At 46.5% G+C, this 22,500-nt stretch overlaps 1 protein-coding gene across 2 annotated transcripts in view; it reads left to right on the top strand.

Annotated features, from left to right (window-relative positions):
• Window positions 1-19,861, top strand: part of CEP164 (centrosomal protein 164) — an 81,189-nt gene extending 61,328 nt beyond the window's left edge. Inside the window, exons 18-33 of one of the 2 annotated variants that reach the window (XM_069080637.1) lie at window positions 1,454-1,531; window positions 7,439-7,570; window positions 8,027-8,149; window positions 9,231-9,374; window positions 9,744-9,827; window positions 10,001-10,069; window positions 10,445-10,620; window positions 11,323-11,452; window positions 11,822-11,889; window positions 12,423-12,630; window positions 13,623-13,730; window positions 15,080-15,194; window positions 15,725-16,090; window positions 16,560-16,626; window positions 17,705-17,827; window positions 18,050-19,861. In XM_069080637.1, coding sequence (XP_068936738.1) covers window positions 1,454-1,531; window positions 7,439-7,570; window positions 8,027-8,149; window positions 9,231-9,374; window positions 9,744-9,827; window positions 10,001-10,069; window positions 10,445-10,620; window positions 11,323-11,452; window positions 11,822-11,889; window positions 12,423-12,630; window positions 13,623-13,730; window positions 15,080-15,194; window positions 15,725-16,090; window positions 16,560-16,626; window positions 17,705-17,827; window positions 18,050-18,146 — 2,088 coding nt within the window. In that variant the 3' untranslated portion in view covers window positions 18,147-19,861. Of the gene's footprint in view, window positions 1-1,453; window positions 1,532-7,438; window positions 7,571-8,026; window positions 8,150-9,230; window positions 9,375-9,743; window positions 9,828-10,000; window positions 10,070-10,444; window positions 10,621-11,322; window positions 11,453-11,821; window positions 11,890-12,422; window positions 12,631-13,622; window positions 13,731-15,079; window positions 15,195-15,724; window positions 16,091-16,559; window positions 16,627-17,704; window positions 18,026-18,049 lie in introns of those variants that run through there. The other variant, XM_069080636.1, reaches the window with a different exon arrangement.
• Window positions 19,862-22,500: the final 2,639 nt, after the last annotated feature.

Below are 22,500 nucleotides of genomic sequence, written 5' to 3'. Positions count from 1 at the left end.
CAAGTAGACAGCTTTCCAAACTGTCCAACCATTACATCCATACCCAGTCAACATCTGGGTTTCCACATCTGGGTTTTTCAAAGCTGGGGGACTCTCAACAATGGCTTCTCAGAATTCAGATCAAATCACAGAACACTTCTCAAAGTGAGTCCCAAAACAAAGCTACACATCAGGGCTTATATAGCCTTCTCCTGGCTCAGAGAATGTAACAGCCTTATTGACTCACTGGCCAATCAAGAAGTATTTACTGAAAAACAAGCCTCCCACCCCAGGCTTCAGGTGCACTTTAGCCTAGGGGCAGGGAAGATCTTTAAAATTTACATTCGCATTACACCTAGTCAGTGATGGCAAATCAGGATTTGGGGAGAAGTATCCTTGTCCCACAATGATCCTATGACTGCTTCAAGCCCCATCTACCTTTAATTGGAGCAGAGTCTCTTGGGGGATTCTCCATTATCCTCATCCCAGTGGGGTAGGTGAGATGATCTTACATTTGTCAGAGCCTGCCTGAAACACTTGTCTCTTCCCTCCTCCCTTAGCCAACTAATATTCCCTTCAGATAGGTATTAGAATAAATAGAAAACTGGAAGGTTGCCCCAAATTGTGTTTGTGTTCCTGGGCAAATCACTTAATTCTCAGTGCTCTAGGCAACTCTCTTAAGAGAATCCGATGCTGAACAGGTTCTGGTCTAGATTGGGAGAGGAGCTTTCCTCATCGGGAATTCCCAGTACTAATAAAATCACAGGGCCTGAGCCACCCTTCCTTCCCTCTCTCCAAAATAACAAGTTCTATGGACCTTTACAGAGGTTTTTCCAGGGACTTTGGCAGTTGGATAAGGGGGAACAAACTCTGCATGGCAGCAATACCCAAAGCTTTGTACCTCCTGAGAGATTTGGAGCTGGGGGGCTCAGGAAAGTTAGTGACTTTTTTTTTCATAAATTTGTTTAAACTCAAGAGAGGGATCAGTTTGGCTTTCATCCTGCCCACAACTAAGGGAAGATGAGTCATTGTGGCTTTTTGGGTGCTAACTCTGTAAATTGTAGAAATTGGAGGAATAATTTCAGAGAAACAAAGAACCACATGTGATTCTTTAGGCCATAAGTTTATTACTATTATATAACATTTGACCATTTATAAAGCACTTGAATGTATATTATCTTACTTGATCCTCACTATAATCCTATGAGATAGTAGTAAAAGTAGTAGTAATCTCATTTTATGGATGAGAAAACTGAGGCTCGGAGGGGTTAAGTATTTTGTCCCTGATCATAATGTAAGAACTAGAACTCAAATCTAGATCTTGTGACTCCAACTCTAGGGCTTTTTTTCTAGTATGCCATCAGGTAATGGGAAGTGATTTTATGGTGTGGTTTCCTCTCTTTGGCAGCGTCTAGTCAAGAACTCCATCTGCCTCTGCTCTCTTATTGTTCCTTGTTGCTTCCCCCCTCACCAGGCCCTGGCGGCGCTGGAGAAGGAGCATGCAGGTAGCCTGGAAAGGCTTCGAGCCTTAGCGGAGGAGAAGCACTGTGAGGTGAGACTGTTCCTCATGACTGCCCACCCTAGTGCCCTAGCTTAGAGATGGATGGAAGCCAGGGGACCTTGCTTCCAAAGTCAACTGCAGTGCCATTGGATGCTGGTCACAGTTTAGGTTGGCAAAGGAGGTTCTTCCTCAGCGTCCAGTCCCATTTCTCCTGGGTATCCCCACAGAGCCTGAAACCCCCATATTAAATTGATTGTCAGGTAACATTGGTCTAGCCCAGCATCCCTTAGGATGCACTCCTCCCTTCTCTCCTCTCTCTCTCACGACCTCAGTGGAGGTCCTTCTTACCGTTCATCTGGACTACTTGCAATAGCACTGTCTCTTTCTTAATTGTTTTTCTTGTTGCTATTTTTTCCCTTTTCCAGTCTGTCCTCTGTGTGTTTCCCAAAATAAACTTCCAAAGCCACAAGTCTGACCATGTAATTGATCTGGTTAAAAATCTCTGATGGCTACCTCCAGGACCAAACACAGTCTCCCCAGCCCAGCATTTAAAGCTTTGGCCTGCCCTTCCAGACTTGTTTCATAGGACAACCCTTTGCACACATTGTGTTCTGGCCAAACTGATCTACTTATTCTTTCTTGAACTTGGTTTTTCATCTGCCTTCTCTGTCCTTTCAGAGAGGGCCTGGATTGTATGCTGTCACTGTCCTCTCCTTTTAGCATCCTTAGCTTCTTTCAGAACTCCCTCTGTTCAGGTGCCACCTCTTACATGAAACCTTTCCTTCCCAAGCCCTGTCTAGTGTTGTCATCAGCCCATGGACTGTAAGTACAGGGTAGGAATCTCTTTATTGCATTTATTTTATACTTTTTGAAAAAGTGTTTTATTTTTATTTTTCCCCAGTTACATGTAAAAACAATTTTTAACATTCATTTTTAAAACTTTGAGTTCCAAATTATCTCGCTTCCTCCCTTTCCAACCCCCCTCATTTATGAAAGCAAACAATCTGATATAGGTTATACATATGCAGTCATGCAAGAAAACACTTCCATACCAGCCATGTGGTAAAAATACACAGACCAAAAAAAAAAAAAACTCAAGGAAAATAAAGTAAAAAAAAAGCATGCTTCAGTCTGTATTCAGACACCACCAGTTCTTTGTCTGGGGATGGATAGCATTTTTCATCCTAAGTCCTTCAGAGTTGTCTTGGATCGTTGTACTGCTGAGAATAGCTAAGTCGTTCACAGCTGATCATCTTACAACATTGCTGTTACTTTGTATACAACACATTTCATTTTGCATCAGCCCATGCAAGTCTTTCCATGTTTTTCTGAGAGCATCCTGCTCTCATCATTTCTTATACTTATTCTCATGATCACATACCACAACTTGTTCAGCCATTCCCCAACTGATGGGCATACCGTCAATTTCTAATTCTTTTTTTTTTTTTTAAAGCAGTCGGGGTTAAGTAACTTGCTCAAGGTTACACGGCCAGTTATTTCTGGGTGTGGTGCTGAGTATCCGAGCCCGGATTTGATCCAGGTCATCCCAACACTGGAGCCGGTGCTCTTACTCGCTGAGCCACGTGGCCGCCCCTAAGCAATTGGGGTTAAGTAACTTGCTCAAGGTTACAAGGCCAGGTGTTTATGGGTGGGTGCTAAGTGTCTGAGCCCGGGAGAATTTCTAATTCTTTACCCCAGAAAAGAGCTGCTAGAAATATTTTTATACATATAGGTGTTTTTCCTTTTTGTTTTTTATTTTTTTGGGGGGATACAGACCTAGTAGTGGTATTGCTAGGTCAAAGGGTATGCATGGTTTTGTAGCCCTTTGGGCATAGTTCCAAATTGTTCTCTGGAATAGTTGAATCAGTTTACAATTCTACCAACAGTGCATTAATATCTCATTTTTCCTACATCCTTTCCACCATTTGTCATTTTCCTTTTCTGTCCTGTTAGCCAATCTAATAGGTATGAGGTAATGAGGTAGTACCTCAGAATTGTTTTAATTTGCATTTCTCCTATCAATAGTGAGTTAGAGCATTTTTTCATATAACTATGGATAACTTTGATTACTTCATCTGAAAACTGATCATCTATTTTGAATATTTATCAATTGGGGAGAGGCCCTTATATTTTTTTCATTTTTCAGATGCTTTATCAACTTCTGATTTACATCATTCATTTTCACCAGATTTTGAGTTACAAATTTTCTCCCCGTTTTTCCCCTACCCACTGCCCCAACATAGCAGTCCCACAAGATATCCCCTCCTCCAATCTGCTCTCTCCCATATTTTCTCCCATACTCCTTTCGACTTTTCCAGTGGATCTCTATGGCCCAGTGCCTGTATATCTTATTTCCCAATTACATGTAAAATAGTATTAATAATAGTATATATATATATAAATAAACATGTACACACACACATACACATATAAATATTTGATTTTAAAACTTTGAATTCTAGATTCATTCCCTTTCTCCCTTGTCACCCACCCTTACTGGGAAGATAAGCAGTTCAGTATAGGTTGTACATGTGTGGCTAATACAAAACAATAACGTAGTAGATATATTGTAAAAGACTGACTATATTTCCCTCCCTCCTATCCCACCTCCCACTTGTTCTATTCTCTACTTTGATCCAGTCCCTTTTCAAAAGTGGGTGCTTCCAACTTCCCTCCCAGCCAGCCTGCCCTCCCTTCCATCATCCTCCCTTTCATCCCCTTCCCCCCTGCTCTCCGGTAGGGTGAGATAACCTATTTAGTGTGTATTTCATTCCCTCCTCAAGCCAGATTCAATGGGAATAAGGTTGATCCATTCCCTTTTGCCTTCCTATTCTTCCTCTCCATTGTAACCATTTTCCCTTGCCTCTTCTACATGAGATAGTTTACCCCATTCTGTCTCTCCCCATCTCCTCTCATTATATTCCTCTCTCACCTCTTAATTTCATCTTTTAAGTATCATCCCTTCCTGTTAAATTGGTCCTGTGCCCTCTATCTATGTATACCTGTAAACATATATATATATACACATTCACATATGTATTCATATGCCCGTATACCCTCATATATAGACATATATATTTCTATTCCCTTCAACTACTGAGAAAAGTTTCATAAGTTACAATTATTGTTTTTCCATGTAGGAATTTTAATAGTTCAACTTTGACAAGTTCCTTATGATTTCTTTTCCCTGTTTACCTTCTTATGCTTCTCTTGCTTCTTATATCTGAATGTCAAATTTTCTATTCAACTCTGGTTTTTTTCAACAAGAATGCTTGAAAGTCCTCTATTCCACTGAATGACCATATTTTCCCCTGAAACATGATACTTAGTTTTGCTGGGTAGGTGACTCTTAGTTTTAATCCCAGCTCCTTTGACATCCGGAATATCATATTCCAAGCCCTTCGATCCCTCAGTGTAGAAGCTGTCAGATCCTGGGTTATCCTGATTGTGTTTCCACAGTATTCAAATTGTTTCTTCCTGGCTTCTTGTAATATTCTCTCCTTAATCTAGGAATTCCGGAACCTGGCTATAATATTCCTAGGAGTTTTCTTTTTGGGATCTTTTTCAGGAGATGATTGGTGGATTCTTTCAACCTCTATTTTGCCCTCTGGTTCTAAAACATCAGGGCAGTTTTCTTTGAGAACTTCCTGGAGGATGATTTCTAGGTTCTTACTTTGATCATGGCTTTCAGGTAGTCCAGTAATTTTAAAATGATCTCTTCTGGATCTATTTTCCAGGTTAGTAGTTTTTCCCATGAGATATTTCACATTGCCTTCTATTCTTTCATTTGTTTGGATCTGTTTAACAGCATCTTGATTTCTCATAAAGTCATTAGCTTCCACTTGCTCCAGTCTAATTCTGAAGCAATGTTTCTCCTCAGTGATCTTTTGAGATTCTTTTTCCATCAGGCAAATTTGTCTTTTTAAGGCATTCTTCTCTTCATTGCCTTTTTGAGCCTCTTTGCCATTTGAGTTAGTCTATTTTTTAAGGTCTGATTTTCCTCAGTCAGGCTGTTGACTCTCATTTCGTAATTTTCTTGCATTGTTCTCATTTCTCTTCCCAATTTTTCCTCCACTTCTTTTATCTGCCTCTTAAGGTCCTCTATGGCCTGTAACCAGCTCATATTTTCCTTTGAAGCTTTTGGTGCAGGAGTTCTGACTTCACTGTCTTCATCCTGTTCCATGCTTTGCTCTTTTTGTCCCCAAAATAGGAGTCTAATGTTAGAATCTTCTGTCTGCTTTGTTTCCTTTGCCTGGTCATGGTGCCCCTCAGTCACTTGACCCCTGGGCTTTTTGCCACAGTAGGACTCTGCTCCCAGACAGTGGAGCTTTCGTCCCAAATGCTGGGGTTTTCTCAGCTGCCAGAGGTATTAGATGGGTGCCCTCTCTGAGGTCTCTACACGCTCTGGTAAGCTGGACACACACCCTAGGACCTCCACCCTAGACTGCAATCCAGATCCAAGCAGGTTAAAGCAAGAGCAATTACCCCTCAGACTGGTTCTTGGTCCCCCTACACTCTGCAGGCCAGGAGCTGAAGCTTGCCAGGTGGCGCTGGCTGGTTGTGCTGGAGTCTCAGAGGCTTCTCACCCCGGGGGCAAAAGCCACACACTCCCATTTACTGGGTCCCAAAGTCCAGACTGCACTGACCCGTCACTTTTTCCTTTGCATCTTTATGTTGATAAATCTGGAAACGGCCACAGCTGCTGCTGTTCTGGAGTCCCTCCGGTAGGTCAGCAGCTGGTCAAGCCTGCTCTGGGGCTAAAGCCTCAGCATGGGGCTGGGCTTGGTTCCCAGATCGCTGCTCTGGCCAATTCCTGGCTGCCTGCCTGGCTGTCCTCAGTGGGAGGTTAGCTTCTCTGTGTCATTTTGTGGGTTCTGCAGGTCCAAAGTTGTTTAGAGTCCCTTTTTCACATGGATTGGGGAAGGTGGAAGCCGGAGCTACGGGGAGGTCCTGCTTCTATTCTGCCATCTTGACTCTGCCCCAAAGGCCCTTATTTTTATAAATTTGGCACAGTTCTCTATATGTTAGAGAAATGAGACCTTTGTCAGAGAAACTTGCTTTACATTTTTTTCACAGTTACTATTGCCAACTGTATTTCCCTTCATCCTTTCACCCCCCCCTTTATTCTATTCTCTCTCTCTCCTTTCACCCTGTCCCTCCTTTAAAAGTGTGTTGCTTCTTACTAACCCATCCCCCAATCTGTCCTCCCTTCCATCACTGCCTCCTCCCTTTTCTGTTACCCCTTCCCCTCCTACTTTCCTGTTGGGTAAGATAGACTTATTTTCTACTTATTTATATATTTGTTGTCTTCCTCTGATGGAAGTAAGCTCCTTAATAATAGCTGGTATTTGGATAACTTTTCAAGGTTTGCAAAACTCTTTACAGATATTCTCACTTAATTCTCACAACAGTCTTTGTGAGATAATCTATTATCATCTCTGTTTTACTGTTGGGAAAATGGAGCCGATAGAAGTTAAATGAGTTCTGAGGTTTACAAGCTAGGGCATGTCTGAAGCAGGATTTGAATCCAGTTCTCTCTGATTCCAAGTACAACACTCTACCTCTAGTGCCTGCCACCTCCCTCCCATTTCTTGAGGGCAAGCACTGATTATTTTATCTTTGCCTCCCCAGGACCTTTTCAGTGCCGGGCACATAGTAGGCACTTGGTAAATGACAGTTGCTTTATAGGAGCTTAATAAATGTTTTTGAGGTGTGCCCTTCCTGAAGGGAGAGCTGGGGTCTTCTCATAGCATCATCCATTTAAAGCTGGAAGGGACTTGGAGGATGCGTAGCCCAACCATGAGACATTAATTAACTTGTTCCAGGCCACACAGATAGCAAGTTGAAGAGTTGGGGTTTGAACCGAGTTCCTTTGGCTTCAGATCCAGTATCTTTTTCCTATGCTGCCCTGTACTCTGCCTCTTCTTGCTTCCTTAACACTGTTCAATCCTTCCTCAGGTCATGGCTGGCCTGAAAAAGCAGATAGAGGAGGTCCATCGTAAGGAGGAGGCCCAGTTACGGGAAGAGCTGGCTCAGGCAGAACAGAGAACCCAACAGAAAGCTTACCGAGTGATGGAGTATGAAAGAGAGGTGAGTGCAGCTCTTGATTTTCCGAGGGCTTGCTGGGGAGGGAGTGACCGGGCAGATCCCTCCACCTGCCTGTCTGAGGGGTGGTGAGAGAGCGCCTTGGTTCATATAGACCTAGAAGTACCGCCACTCTGCTCCGGACGTCTTATAGCTCATTTTCCTCACATTGGCATGAATCTTTCCTGGGTTCCCCAGCCACTGTCCTGAGGGTCTCCCTCCCATATTCTGTAGTGGGAAGTACTAGGGTGGAAGGATGGATCACAGGGTGAGACTTGGGCCAGGATGTTCATTCTGTCAAAGGATGGGTTTAGGCACATGTATCAATTTCCAAGCTTAGTGTTACACCCCTGGTTTTTAGAAGGGTTGTGTTGGCAGTGTCTCTGGTTTATGTGCATGTGTGTACCTGGGCCTCTGACCGTGCCCAGTGCTGCCCATTTTAGCCTTTCTGGTACACTGCAGCTAAGCGACCTCCTGAGAGAGAAGCGGGAGGATGTGGAGAAGGACCATGAGCGGAAGATGGACAAGATGAAGGAGGAGCACCAGCAAGTGTTGGCAGAGGCCAGGGGGCAGTATGATGAGGAGGTAAGCTGCCCACTCTCCCCCCTCAGCCCCCGGCACGCCTTGCATGGCCTCGAGCAGGCAGGGATCTGGGACCGACCATCCGAGGATCACCCGACAGCTGGTAGCTGGAGAAAGAACACGTGGGAGAAAGAGGAGTGTTTTCTGAGCTCTTGCACAGCCGCCCCAGCCTGCCTCCTCTCCCTCACAGGGGCTCCTCCATCCCCCGTCTCTGGACCTTCATACTGGCCCTCTACCTCCAACGCTCTCCTGGCTCAGACTTGCCTCTTAGTCCCCCTGGCTTCCTTCAGGACTCATCTCAGATCTCATCTTCTGCTGGAGGCCTTTCCAGGTCTGCCACCTTCCCCTCTGAGATGACCTCCTCACTCCTTTCTGTATATCTTCCATCTACCTAGTTATTTACACTTTGTCTTCCCCGTTAGAATTGGAGCTCTTTGCTTGCTTGTATCTGTATTCCAAATGCTCAGCACAGTGCTTAGCATATAGTAAGCACTTAATATATGCATGTCAACTGACTGACTAACTGATCTGTCTAGGATAAGCTGCCTCACAAGGTAGTGGGGAACACACACTTCAGTGGAAGTCTTGCAGTGTAGAGGCTGGAGGAACACTTATTAATTGTGCTTATATGTGAAAATGAGCTTGCTGTTTAAGTGGTCTGTCACTAAGTGATGGCCTGGAGAAACCTGCCCCTCTTGCTGAGCGGTGCTGAGAGTGGTAGTGGTGGGGAGGGAACGGGTGTCAAGTTATCGTTCCTTCCTCAAGTCCTTCTGTGTTTGAAAATGAAGGCATCTGAGGTGTGTTTGTGTGCATATGTGGATGCACGCACATTTACATGTCTGTGTATGTATGTGTGTGTGTGGGGTGGGAAGTATGCATGTGTGGGAGCTGAGGTGGGGGAATAGGCTGGGAAGCTTAGATCCTTACCCTTTTCTTCTGTAAGGGTTGGTTTCAATGGTATTTGCTATATCATTGATCTTACTTGTCCAAGGTTGGGGGGAAATACTGTGGTCCATCTGTCTATGTATATCTGTTATGATACTGTAACAACTCACCCAGCTTGGCCCCTTCTTCCCTCATATAGGAAAGGAAGCAGCGAGCAGATCTTCGGACAAACTTGGCAGGTGAGATGGAGCGTGTGAGGCGGGCCCACGATCGGGAGCTGGAGAATATGCGGCGGGACCTGGAAAGGCAGCTCAGTGAAATCCAGCTCAAGCACCGAGAGCAGGTGAGTGAGGGGACCCACTGTGGAGATGCAGGAGTAGAAGAAACATCCTCTTTCATCCTTGTGCAGAGCTGGAGAGTTATTGGCATCTGCCTGATTGAAGGCAATGGCACAATGGTATCTATTCTGAGCCTGTTTTATCTACTTTGGGGCCAGGAGCTTTTCTGTTTTTTTTAATTCCTGGGTCAAGTGTTTTCATAATACTTGGTCCTGCTCTACCCACACTAGTAGAAGCCTGCAGGCAGACACTTTTGGTAGAGGGGAGATGTGTGGGTCAGGAGGGACCATCGGGAACTCCAAGATCCCAATTATCCCACCCCCTAGCTTCACCTCATTCCTGGAATCTTTATTTCCATTTACCCTTTTGTATAGGAAAGGAAGCTCCAAGATTTAGAAGCAGAATTTGAAAGAAGAACTAAAGAGATTAAGACCAGATTGATCCAATTGGATATGCAAGTACGTTCCTTGTGGAGGGGAGAGTGCAGGTTGCAGGTCAGAGTTCCCAGCATGCCTCAGTTCTGACCCTGCCTTTCCTAATGGGGAAGACCCTGACAGATGCTTCCTTTGTCCTCTGGCCCTGAGAGGTGGTGGCGGCCAAAGTCCCCATCGCTTCTTTAATCCCATCATAGGAGGACACCATAAGAAAGAAGAAACAGCAGCTTCTAGATGTAGAGAAGCAGATTGCCCTGGAGAGAGAGGTCTGTATTATTTTGTCTTTAGTCTTTCTCACCTTTCCTCTTTTTCCTTTTGTCTCTGTTTCTCTCCCTCCCTCCTTCCTTCCTTCTGGCCCAGTCCAGAGCACTGGGGTTCAGCACCAAAATGGAAATGGTTTCCCATATCAGGAGCAATGGGATGGATGCTAGGTAGCCATGACCATGGTGGGGAAGGAAATAAACCCTGTGGGACCACTCTGACTCAGAAGCAGCAGAAAAATGTGCCTCATTTCTGCTCTTTCCCCTCTCCTACCATACTTTCCTGGTTTCCACCTTCTAGAAGTATGACTTTTCCCCACTTCTCCTCTGCCTTTTCTCTACTTTGGCCCCTCAAAGGCTCAACTTGCCTTGTGCCTTCAGGAAGCCACATCTGCCCACCAGCACCTAGAGGAGGTGAGGAAGGAGCAAGCCCAGCTGGCAGAGTCCACTCGGCAGCTGCGCCGGACCCTTGAAGAGCTGCGCTCACGGAAGGCTGAGCTGGAGTCCCAGGTGGAGGTGCTTCAGGCCCGCAGTCAGAGGCTGCAGAGGAGAATCAGGTGGGGCTTTGGAGCACCCCGGCAGGAGGTGGTCACAGCCAGCTGGGGGCACCACATCCTGCTCATGCACCGCTAGCATTGAAATGCAGCGAGGTTATGTAGATACCAACTGCTGGCCCCCTGGGGACAATGAGGTCTCCAGAGCAACAGGGCAGTCCCTGCTTTGCCCCCTTGTTGCCCCAGGATTGTGTGGGGACAGGGGCATGTGGGATTCCCCAGTCTTCATTCAGGAGCCCCTGGTAAAGAAAGGAGGTAAGGGGACAGGGAATAAATATTTATGTAGTACCCGTTGTGTGCCTGGCACTGTAAGAAGTGCTTTATGAAGATCATCTCATTTGAAAGATGGGTGGCATTATCATCCCCATTTCACAGATGAGGAAGCTGAGGCTGGCAGACTTGCCCAGGGTTTACACAGCTGGTGTCTTAGGGCAGATTTGAACTCACGTCTTCTTGACTCCAGGCCCAGCGCTTTATCAGTTATACCACTTAGCTACCTCCAGAAATGAGTCTGGAATGCCCCAGTTCTCTCCTCTGAATAAGGGCTTATGGACTCCAGGTGTGACCTAGGGACAAGACTTCAGCATGATAAGTGTGTTGTGTTCCATGTGTCAATCAAATGTTTGCTGAATGATGTGGGGACACATTGGCATATTTACCAACCCCTTGTTAATGTGCATATGTCTCCCTTACTGTCTGTTGCAGTGACTTGGAGGCAGAGGCCCAGAGGAAACAGGATGCTTTGAATGAATTGGCGGTTGAGGAGAGTGCTGCCGCTTCTCCCCGTCGTGAAGGGGAGCTCCACCTGGAGGACCTGAGGAAGTCTGTTGGAACGGTGAGCTGGGGCCTGCTTTTGAGAAGCCTGAAGAGCTTAGCTTAGGTCTGGAGAGTACATTTGGGGGGATGGTGGCTTGACCTTGTCGCTTTAGATAGCTGGGTTCTGCGTGGGCTGTGACTGTCAGTTGCTTTTTTTCTCAGACCCTCTGGCACCCATGCCACCATCCCTGCCTGACTTTTCCCCATTTCTCAAGCCAGCTGGTAGTGACTGTCGAGTTTGGCATTTTCTTGAGTTAGCTACTTCCAAATGGGTCGAGACTGCAGGAGATTTGGCAAAGTGGGTGCTGGGGGGGCTGTCAGTCTCCAGATTGGTGGCCTTGGTGTTTTCCTCTCCTGCTATTGCTCCTTTTTGCTCTTTCCCTTGTAGACCATCGATAAGGAGCTCCCCGCCACCAGCTCCCAGAACAATGAGGAAAGCACTCCCCAGCTGGATGAGTAAATATTGGGGCTACCCTTTATGCTCTGTATGCAGTAGGCACTTAATAAATACTTGTGGAAGGAACCAACTGAAAGGAAGTTTACCACTGGCAAGGTTGGGGGTAGGGATGGGCTCTCAGAAGAGAACCGAGGAAGGGCACTGGAAAGCCACAGAACTGTCCTTCTTTGTTCATTGTTGGTATGCCAGGAGCACGGAGTCCAGCTATGTAAGGGAGGAGTCGGGATTCTGCTCAGTAGCCTGCGGGCTTGTTCCATGTAGGGTCAGGAAGGAGGGATTACTGACCCCTAATGGCAGTCCCTCGCACATAGTAGTTTAACAAGTGCTTCATGATATGCTGTGTAGGTCCCAGCCCTTCTCCCTAGTGATTCTCTGCAAGCTGCCGTCAGTCCCTGAGGTCCCACCTGCAGAAGCTCCTCTCAGTGACTATGGACCAGGATAATCTTGTGGGTCTCAAAGGCTTGGGAATTAGCGTGGGAGTCTTTTGGTTTTCATCTCTGACTCTCCCTCATCTTGGCCTATCTTCCCACAGTATCCGCCATTATCTCTCCTCTGAGGGCGTGTCCCTTCGCAGTGCCAAGGAATTCCTGGTCCGGCAGACACGCTCTATGAGGAAGCGCCAGACAGCTCTAAAAGCTGTCCAGCAGAAGTGGCGCCATGATGTAGCGACTGCCGAGGTGACCTCTGAAGACTTGCCTAATTCCCATAACCTAGAAGATATACGAAAGAACATAGAGGAGGTAAACAGGCCTAAGGTCAAGGTGGGAAGGAAAGCAGAGATCCTTCTATGTGTAGGGTTAGGACAAGAGGCTCTCAAGACCCAAAGGAAGGGATGGGAAGGATATGGGGCCCCCTGAGCACTGGGTCAGGAGTATTTTCCCTGAGATGATCCTTCTAGATGCTAGGACAGTGATCTTGGGCAAGGATCTAGAGATTAGGCAAGCTAAAGCAGGCTTCTGAAGCGTGCTATCAGAATCAGTGCATCTTCAAAAAATCTGCCAAGTGTTGAAGAAGGACACCATGTTGCTACCATGGTTTTGAACATAACTGAGGCAGCTGGGGGAGCTGAGTGGCTAAGAATGCTGGACTTGAAGTTGGGAAGACCCACTATTAAATCCTGTCTCAGACACATAATAACTGTGTCACCTTGGACAAGCCATCTAACCTCTGTTTGCCTCAGTTTCCTCAACTGTAAAATGGTAGCACCTACCTCCCAGACTTGTGAAGATAAAAAGAATAACATATTATAGCTCTTTGCAAACCTTAAAGTGATATGTAAATGCTAGCTATTATTTATTATTATTATTATTATAACAGCCGTCAGTATAAGTTGATTCTGGGGCTCTTTCTTGCAAAGAATACTTTTCAGTAGAAGGCACAGACAGCCTGATTTATTAGACCATTTTGATATTGTGAGCAATGCAGACCCCTTTGGGATGCTTCACCTCTCACTCAGAAGGTTGATGCATGCTTAAAACCAATAGCCTGTGATACAGTATGGGTTAGAAAGGCAGGGAAGGAACCCTGTGGCTGACCAAAGGCTGAGCACTTGGCATTGACAGAGAGGCTGGCATCCCCTGGGCTGCTTACTGTCAGGCTAATGAATACTGCCACCTCTTCCTGCTGCCCATCTGCTCCCCCCATTCACTGACACTTTCTCCTGACCAGCTGTATTGCTCAGGACCCCATCACTGCTCTGATTCTCTCTCTCTTCTTTTTTACCTGACTGCAGGAGACAAAACACCTGGATGAGATGAAGTCAGCCATGCGCAAGGGCCAAGTTCTTCTGAAGGAAAAAGAGGAGAAGCTGAATCAGTTGGAGAATTCCATTTGTGAAGAGGTACAGGCCCTCAGGTTCATGCTCAGTGTAGAAGAGCTGTGATTGCTGCCTTCCTCTTGCTCAGATGACATAGATCATGTCTTCTGTCTTGGGGTAGCCGGATCTGGTAGTGCAGGATTTGGGGAGGCAGTATGGGAATACCTAAGCTGGGTTTTGAGATAGATGAGGGAGGCATCGTGCCTGGATATAGAGTTGGGACCAGGATTAGAGTCCCGGCTTCTATACTTGATTGCTCTGGGACATCAGGGAGTTCATGGGGCCTCTCTTGACTTCAGTTTCCCCATTTGTAAAACAAGGGAATTGGATTAGATGGCTCTCTGAGGTCCCATGATTTTTAGGAGATACTGGTGGTCTCAGATGTGATTTTTGAGGCTGAGTGTACTTGTGGGTAGAGCTTAGTGATTCTGAGCACACAGCACTCCTTCCCCTGATCTGTACCTTCCCATCACCCATGTCATCACAAAGAAATCACCATCCATGGGGTGTTTGAAAAGGTGTTCTGTTCACATAGCTGTGCTGGTCTAAACCCCTGCTACTTTGCTGACCTACCAGTGGATAGATACCCCTGAGTGTTTAGGTAAGAACTAAGGGGAAGGAACTTCCAGGGGAAGAGTCAGGCAATATTCTGGGTGAAGAGTGGGAATCAGGTCCAGCCAGGATTAGTGGGAGGTGAGCCTAGGTAGCTACCTAGGGTGGTACAGTGGATAGAGTACAGGGCTTGGAGTCAGAAAGACCCGAGTTTGAATTCTGCCTCAGAGATTTACTAGCTGTGTGACCCTGGGCAAGTCACCCTGTCTCTGCCTTGGTTTCCCCATCTATGAATTGAGGATAATAAGAGCTCCTACCACACAGGGTTGTTATGAGGATAAAATGAGTTAGCATGTGTAAAGCACTATAAAAAGGCTAGCTGTTGTTGTTATTTACTATTATTATAAATGCACATATTTTCACGGCCAGAGACTCCTGCTTTCTGTGTTCTTGCAGGTATTTGTTTTGTTGTTTAAGTTGCATGCCTCCAGCAACACCATAACATACAAGTAGCAATTTGCAGACTTGGGAGGGAGTGGGGGGCATGGGAGGAGGAGTGGTGGTGAAAATTGAGGACATTTTCAGATCTTTCCCCCAGGGGCACAGATGTTTTGTCCTGGCTCTGGGGTCAGGTCCTTTCAGGTAAGAGAGCAGCTAAGCCCATATTGATTGCCCTTTCCATAGGTGTCCCAGCAAAGTTGTCTTTGCAAGTCTCTGCTGCCCTTAGAGCAGTGAGGTGATGTTCTCAGGCCCCACTGGTCATGTGGGCAGGAGGCCACTGGGCTCGTAAGAAGGTCCCAACTGCCTCCTTCTCCAACTAGCTTTCAGATGAAGACACACTGAGAGGAGTTTCCTATAAGAAGGTGGTAACATTTGATGTTAGTGATTTTGAAGACAGCAGCAGTACAAGCCCTGAGACCTCCCCTCTGCCCCATGGTGAGTAGTGTTTGTCTGGGAATGGGGAAGTAACAAAGGTGGAGGAAAAGACAGAGTATCCAGCAGCATTCATGAAGACTTGGGGGAAGGCAGGTTGAGTTGTCACCATCTAGGCCTCAGCTCTCTGCAGGCTTCTACCAGTCACTGAGATTTGCTTCCTAACTGAATTCTTTCCTCTCCAGCTCTCAGTTTTCAGAATTTTTCCTTTCTTGGTCCTGGCCATGCAATGGGCAGAAACACCTTTCACCCTTTCTGACCTCTCCACTTTTATCTCGTCCTGGTGTCTGGGGAATCAGTGTTTGTCCTAGGATTCGTGGGCCCCATTCAGCCATGAGGGTGACTAAGCTTTGAGGGTTTTCTCTCTGGATAGACTTTGAGATTCTCACTGGGTTAAAAAGCTAAAAAAACATCTCTTGTAGATCTCTGCCTTCCTTCACAGAGAGGAGGTCATTATGAGAAACTAGAAACACTAGGTGATTTGGAGGTGGCCCCTGAATTCCTCCCTCACCACCAACATCTTTTTTTTTTAGGGGATCCAGTGTCAAACATGCCTTTCCTCCAGTTCAACAAGATCCGGTACCTGAGCAACTCCTTACAGAGAATCACCAATGAGCTCAATGGGGTGCTGAGTGTCTTGGGCACCCTCAGCATCCAGCCGTCACCGATCTTAACTTCAACACAAGTCCAGATGCCTCCCCTGCCTTCTAAGACCACTACCATCTCCACTCACCCTTCTGTGACCAGAGTTTCAGCACCTACCACTTTGGCTCCCTCCACTGGTGTTCCTCTTCCCAATCAGTGGGCCTGGGACCCTGGAGTAACCTCTGGCCTCACCTCTTCGGTTGGTCAGTCAGTGGACAACTTTCTGCTGGAGAAGTGGCACAAATATTTCCCAGGTAAGTTTCCCCCAGGGCTTTGTTCCTAGTCTCCAGCTGGTTCTCCCTACCTCACCCTGATAAATTGTGTCTTCTTCATTGGATAGTTCCCTGGTTCATACAGGTGGTCCGTGGGCCATTTGGTGAAAGAGCCTATGTTGGTCTCAAAATTAAATGAATCTGGGAAATGGAAAATTTGCAAAGCTGTAGGCCTTCACGGGTAGTTTGCCTGGAAGATGACCTAATAGGATGCTCTCTCTGGATATTTGAGCTGGGAGGTCATCTCTACCATCTCTAAGCAAGGATACTGCAAATATCCCTACTCCCTTAGAGATATGAGTGCCTGGGGAATCCTTTCCCATTTTGCCACTGGAAAAATTAAATGTTTGGAAATGAAATGGGAAAAGGCTTCCAGAAGAGGCAGCTAGATTAGGATGGGAGTACTGGTTGGGTCCCTGCCTTTCTGTAACTCTTTTTTGATGTTTTTCAGCTGGAGCCCCATTACTTAGTGGCAGCCCAGCTCCTCTAGACAATAGGCTGGGTTATGTATCTGCCAGGTAAGCTTCCTGACCTGTTTTCTATGATCATTGCTGTAGATTTAGGCACCTCCCCATTTCTTCCCAAGGAATGGGACCTCTAGGGAAAAGCAGATCTAGTCTGTCTCCCCAAAAAAGACCAGGAGAGGGCCCCAATTAGTATGACTGCTCTCCTCACACAAGTCTAGGTGATTCAACCTTATTTCACACCTGCCCCATCAACTTGCAGGGCAAGATCCCACTGTCCCTAAGAGAGTCATCCGGTGGGAGCAGTTCAGTAGGAGGGAATCCTTGGGGAGAAGCCCAGGTGCCAGAGTTTACCTGGATCCATCTCTGGAGGCTTCCTGTTATAGAAATCTGTCTCATGACAGCTGGGCAGGAAAGATCAGTCCTGGAGTTGGGCTTCTTCCTGCCTTTTCTAGCCCTTGGAGCCCAGCTCCCATAGACAAGTCTCTGAGCTATCGCCTGCCTTGGTGCCCCATAGTTTACTGAAGAGCAACTTCTGGAGCAGGGAGACCAGAAGGCAGTTATATTAAGCCAATTATCATTTTCTTATTCCTTGTTCATACCTCTTTGCCAGTTCTTCTGCATTGCACCCTGCCCCCTTACCTGTATTTTTTTCAACACATTCCTTTCCCCCTCAAAAAAAAAAATTCTGTTTTTTTTCAGAGAGTAAAGTGTGGGTGGGTACTTGGAAGGGTCAGAACACTTTGCTTTGGGAACTGGCAAAAAGTGGATATGTGAACAAATCTGGATCCAAGGCATCAGTGCTCTCCTAAGGGAGGAATCTTCCTCTTTCCCCTCCCTATTCCTGGAAAAAAAGATGCTGTTTGATGGGGAAGCTGGGAAGTAGTCAGGTCTTGTCAGCTGAAGAGGCTTTGTGATGGAAAACAGATCCAGAGACGGGAAGCAGCTTCTAGCCAGATTGCTCATGTCTTTTTAAATTTCTCCTCACTGGGGCCTGGGATGGAGGGGTGTGGGCATCCAGCCTGAGATGATGTTTCTTCTCTACTTTGAGCCCTGTAGTTTCATCTTCTTTCTCGGTTTCCTTTTCCTGTCTGTTCTCTCTCTCCTCACCCCCATGTCACCTGGGGTTCAGTGAACAGCTTCGCCTATTGCAACGCTCACACTCCCAGATCTCTCCAAGCAGTGGTGCCAAATATAGAGGCACGATGGAGTCCAAGAAGAAGTGGCTAGAACATATGAAGAAAGACCCCACGGTGTATCCTTTCAGCTTATCCCTTTGCCTTTGTGTGTGCACATTTCTGGTGGGGGGAGGCTGGGACAATGGCACAGGGATAAAGGATGGGTGCTGCATGTACTCGTTGGGCTTTGGTGGACATCAGAGGGTGGTCTTCTTTCTCCTTCCCCACTTCCCATGACTTTCACTTGCTCTGTATCTTTGCTTCAGCCAATCTCAGCTTTTCCTTCACCGTGTTACCAGACCCCTCTTCTCCACCACACCCAAGTCCTTGGTTACCTCAGGCCTGCTGCAGCTGGATCTGGATGAAAAGAGCAAGCTGAAGGTGTATCACTATTAAGGCCCCTGTGGCGGGAGGGCACAGGGCTCTCCAGACCCCCCTCATCTTAGACCAAGTGCCTAAGGAGCTCCCTGCACTTTATTGTTCCTGCTCCATCATTCTTCTGCTCTATCAGCCTTACCCTCTCAGGACTTTGGGGGAAGGCATAGGAGTGACCATGGGGTTGGGGGCATTGGGAGGAATGTAACAAGCCACACCCTCCAAGAACCCCTTAATGTATCCCAAACAGAAAACTCTTGAGCTTCCGTGACCCATTAGGGCCTGCATTATTATGCCAATGCAGATGAGGTGGGGTGACAGCCCAAGTGGAAGGAGAATGGGGTGGAGCTGGACACTTTCATGGGAACCAGATGTCAGAAAGTCAAGGGAACCCCTTCAGGGAGTGGTCTTGGCCCTTCCAGAGGACCTGATTCTCTCCCTCAAATCCCTGGGGTATTTTGAAGAGGTCCCTAGACAGGCCAGTTTTGTAACTCTTAATGTACTGGGGCAGATCAGGGTGTGACGAATCCCCTCTCCAAAGCATGTTCTCCCCAGGACTTGGTGCTTCTTGGGGACTAGCTCTGTTCTGAATCTGTTTCCTTTGAGCTAATACCTCAGCAGCAGGGCACCAGGCCCTCTGGGTTTTTTTTTAAAGATTCCTTTTTTGCCCAATGACTTGGGCTGTCTCAGGTTTGTGGTCAGCTTTTTACAGAGCCTTTCCCTGAGGCTGATTGACATGGGTTCCTGAGAAATGAGGCAACTATGAGTCTTCCCCTTGCCTTTGCTATGCTTGCCCCATGTGCCTGAGGGAATTACTTTCCACCTTTATCCCTGGGATCCCATCAACAAAATGGCTCTATCCTTGGGCTTGGGGAAAGGAGGACCTTGAGAATCAGACTCCATGGGAAGATGAAGCCAGGGCAGAACCCTCTAGGGATCCCATTCCATGACCCTCAGGTGAGTTAAGGTTATGGCTTCCCCCAGATAGGCAGAAAGCCATTAGAAAAGTGGATGGGGTTGTCCTCAGCCTCATTCCAGTCATCTTTTCAGTTCTCAGGTCACCTTGAATATTTGTAGCCCTTGCTTTCCTCCCACCTTTTCTTACCTGGCTTGTTTGGATAAAAACATTTGCATTTCAACCAACCAACTTTCTTCCTGCCTCTCCCCTCTGATCTTTTGAGTTTTGCTGTAGACAGTGAGGCATCTTGTACTGGTTGAAGTCTCTGCATGAGGGATCAGGAGGGGAGAGGATGAGGCATCAGAAAGGGGGTCTGGAGCCATCTTGGTACTGGAGAGAGGGTTCCCTGCAGGTCCCCTTCAATCAGCCAGCAGACAGATGTGCTCCTTGATGGGGTTTGGTAGGGATTTCTGGTGAGTTTGTCTCACTGTCTGGAAGAAGTCAACATTTTTCTGTCTCTAAGGCTGTGAGGTTGTGCTTAGCACTCCTTAGCATGGAAGCCAGCCTCTTATCATCTGTCTCGTGGAGGAGAAACCTGGGAGATCAAATTGCTTTTTAACCCCCTCCCTCCTTCCCCCCCCCAACTTCCCCAACCCCCCAGGTACTACAGTGAGGCACAAGCCCCTCCCCTCAGAGGAGTCCCTTTTGTTACTTGACTGATGCTGTGTGGTTTAGGAATGGCTTGTGTGTTCTTAACAGCTGTGGTGACAATCAGTCCAGCTTGTCTTGCCCCATGTTTTCTATATCAATTAAACTTCCATGGGTCATTTTTATACAATTCAGTAGTGTGGATGGTGTTTCTTTCGCTTTGCAAACTTATCACCTCCTCCTGCAGAGTGCTGGGATGAAGGGTGGGTTGAAAGTGGGACCCCTTCATCTTGGCACTTCCTCTGCTTCTTAAGAAGTGCTAGAATTTTTGTGCCACCTTGATTCCTGGAGCTGTGGTCTGGCCCAGTTCCCCAGTTCTCTGGGGAGAGAGACATGAGGTAACCTCTGAGGCAGGAATTCCTCCTTCTGTTAGAACAAATGTGAACCCAGAGACACTGCTCCTGCCTGCAGTGTCTAGGAAAGAATGGGGCGCTTACACAGCTATGAGGTCCTTGAAGGGCCAAGCGGGGCTTGGCTTGACTACTTGTGGTTAGCTGAGTAAGCTCATCATCCCCAGAGGACTTCTCTGCTGTAATTATCTCCTAAAGCTGTCCTTTGGGTCCCCAGGATCCCCATCATTCATAAATTAACTTACTCAATGTATTTACCTGTGCAAACCACTGTGGAGGTTACATAGTTGTAGAAGGCATGGTTCCTGCTGTTAGGGGGTTTATAATCTCATCATGGAGATGATATGTACACACACCTCAAGGCAGCAGGATGTTCTAAAGCTCTCTAAGGGCCTGGAATGGTGGGCTAAAATGAAGATGAAATTTAATCTGAATAAATATAAAGTCCTGCACTCAGGTTAAAAACCGAAATCAGTTGTGCAAGTAGAGAAGAGGTGAGACCTGGCATCAGTTTATGGGCAAAGGACCTGGGAGTTTCAGTGGACTACAGAGTACAAAGTGGCAGTATGATAGTGGCAGTCAAAAAGGCCCATTTGGTCTTAGGTTGCATTAATAGAAGGCATGGTGCCTAGAAGGACAAGGGTGCTGGCTTTCCTTTGCTCTGCCAGCAAGATTGCATTTGGAACTCTATGTTTAGTTATGGGAGCCACATTTTAAGAGACACGTTATTAAATGAGAATTTTCAGAGGTGGGCCAGAAAGATGCTGAGCAGGACTTAAAATCATGTTATTTAAAGGACAATTGAGAGAACTGGATAGATGACTGGGCTTGGATTGGAGTCAGGAAGACCTAAGTTAAAAACCTGCCTCATATTTACTAGCTATGCAACCCTGGGCAAATCACTTAACTTTTGACTCAGTTTCCTCAACTGTAAAATGGGGATAATAAGAGTACCTCCCTCTCAGGGTTGATGTGAGGTATTTGTAAAGGGTTTAGCACAGTGCCTGGCACATAGGTAGGCAATATAAAGAACTTAGACTTTCCTTCTGGGTTAAGAGTGAATTAAGTGGAGAACATAGCAGTCATAAAATATTTGAAAGGTTGTCATAGAGAAGAGGGAACAGGCTAATTAACTCTTTGTGGCTACAGAACAGTACTAGGCACGGTAGGGAGAAGTTACAAGGAAGCCGGTTTCATTTCAAAAGAAGGAAAACTTTTTAAGAACTGTCCAGTGTTGCCTCCTGGGCTACCTTGGCTGTCATCTCCTTGTCCCTAGAGGTGCTCAAGAAGAGGCTGTGGATGAGCCCAGGGATGTATTAATTGGGAAATTGGGTTTGATGGTTTTTAAATTCCTTTCCATTCCTTAGGATTTGCTGATTCAATAAATGCCATGTGAGTGGTGCAGACAATAAATGCTCCAGAATTTCAGGATGATTGACAATCCAACTCCTGCATTTTTCTCCTTTTGTCCCTTCTGCCTTTGTAAGATGGGACCCTGAGTGAATACCTCCTAAGCCTGTAGCAAGTATGGATTTCTTAATAGGCAGGGTCAAGGGCACACTTGCCTACCTGCATGCATGATTCTGTGTGTGTGTGTGTGTGTGTGTGTATGTGTATAGAAGGGACTTGGTAATGAGGAGAAAGTTAACTGTAGTTCGGAGGGATACAGTTGTCACATTTTCAATCAAGAATGCTTAGGCTTAAAGCCAAGTCAGGGCTCTAGTGTGTCCAAGTATTTTGGGTTTGCTCAAGGCATGTTTCTAGAGACATGCTCTGGGCAACTCTCCCTATTCTAAAAAAGATTCTGGCAACGACTTGTCCCTAGAGTGGTATTTGGGTGCCTCAGAGTGGTGATGGATTGATGGCCAATGGGGAGGATGGACAGATGAATGCCAAGTTTCCCCAGTATGGTAGTAGACCAAGTATACTGGAATTGGAGTCAGCAGACCTGGGTTGGAATTCTGGTTTCTTATTGCCTATGTAATCTTGGGCAAGTCATTTGACCTCATTTGCTCTGGTTTTCTCACCTATGAAATGAGGGAGTAAGATTAACCAACCTCTATAAGATCCCTTCCAGTGATCCAAGGATGCTTTTTTTTTTTTTGGAGGACAAGGCAATTGGAGTTAAGTGACTTGCCCAAGGTCACACGGCTAGTAAGTGTCGTGTCTGAGGCCAGATTTGAACTCAGATCCTCCTGACCCCGGGCCAGGGCCTTATTCCCTTGCCCATTATCCCCCCCCCCCCACCCCCCCACCAGGGATGCTTTGGAAACATACTCCTGAGGGATACCACTGCTAGGTCTGCCATGTGACAGTGGCTCTGAGGGAACCTTTTTAATAGTGAGCAAACCCCACTCCTCACCCAGAAGCTATAGAGCTACTTGCTCCCTATTTTTCGGGCAATTTTCTTTTTTTTTTT

This window comes from Petaurus breviceps, unplaced genomic scaffold (genome assembly GCF_028583685.1).
Source record: "Petaurus breviceps papuanus isolate PSGF00001 unplaced genomic scaffold, PetGlider_PUasm1.0 91133, whole genome shotgun sequence".
In the NCBI taxonomy this organism is placed as follows: domain Eukaryota; kingdom Metazoa; phylum Chordata; class Mammalia; order Diprotodontia; family Petauridae; genus Petaurus; species Petaurus breviceps.
This window is presented reverse-complemented; position numbering and strand designations above follow the sequence as displayed.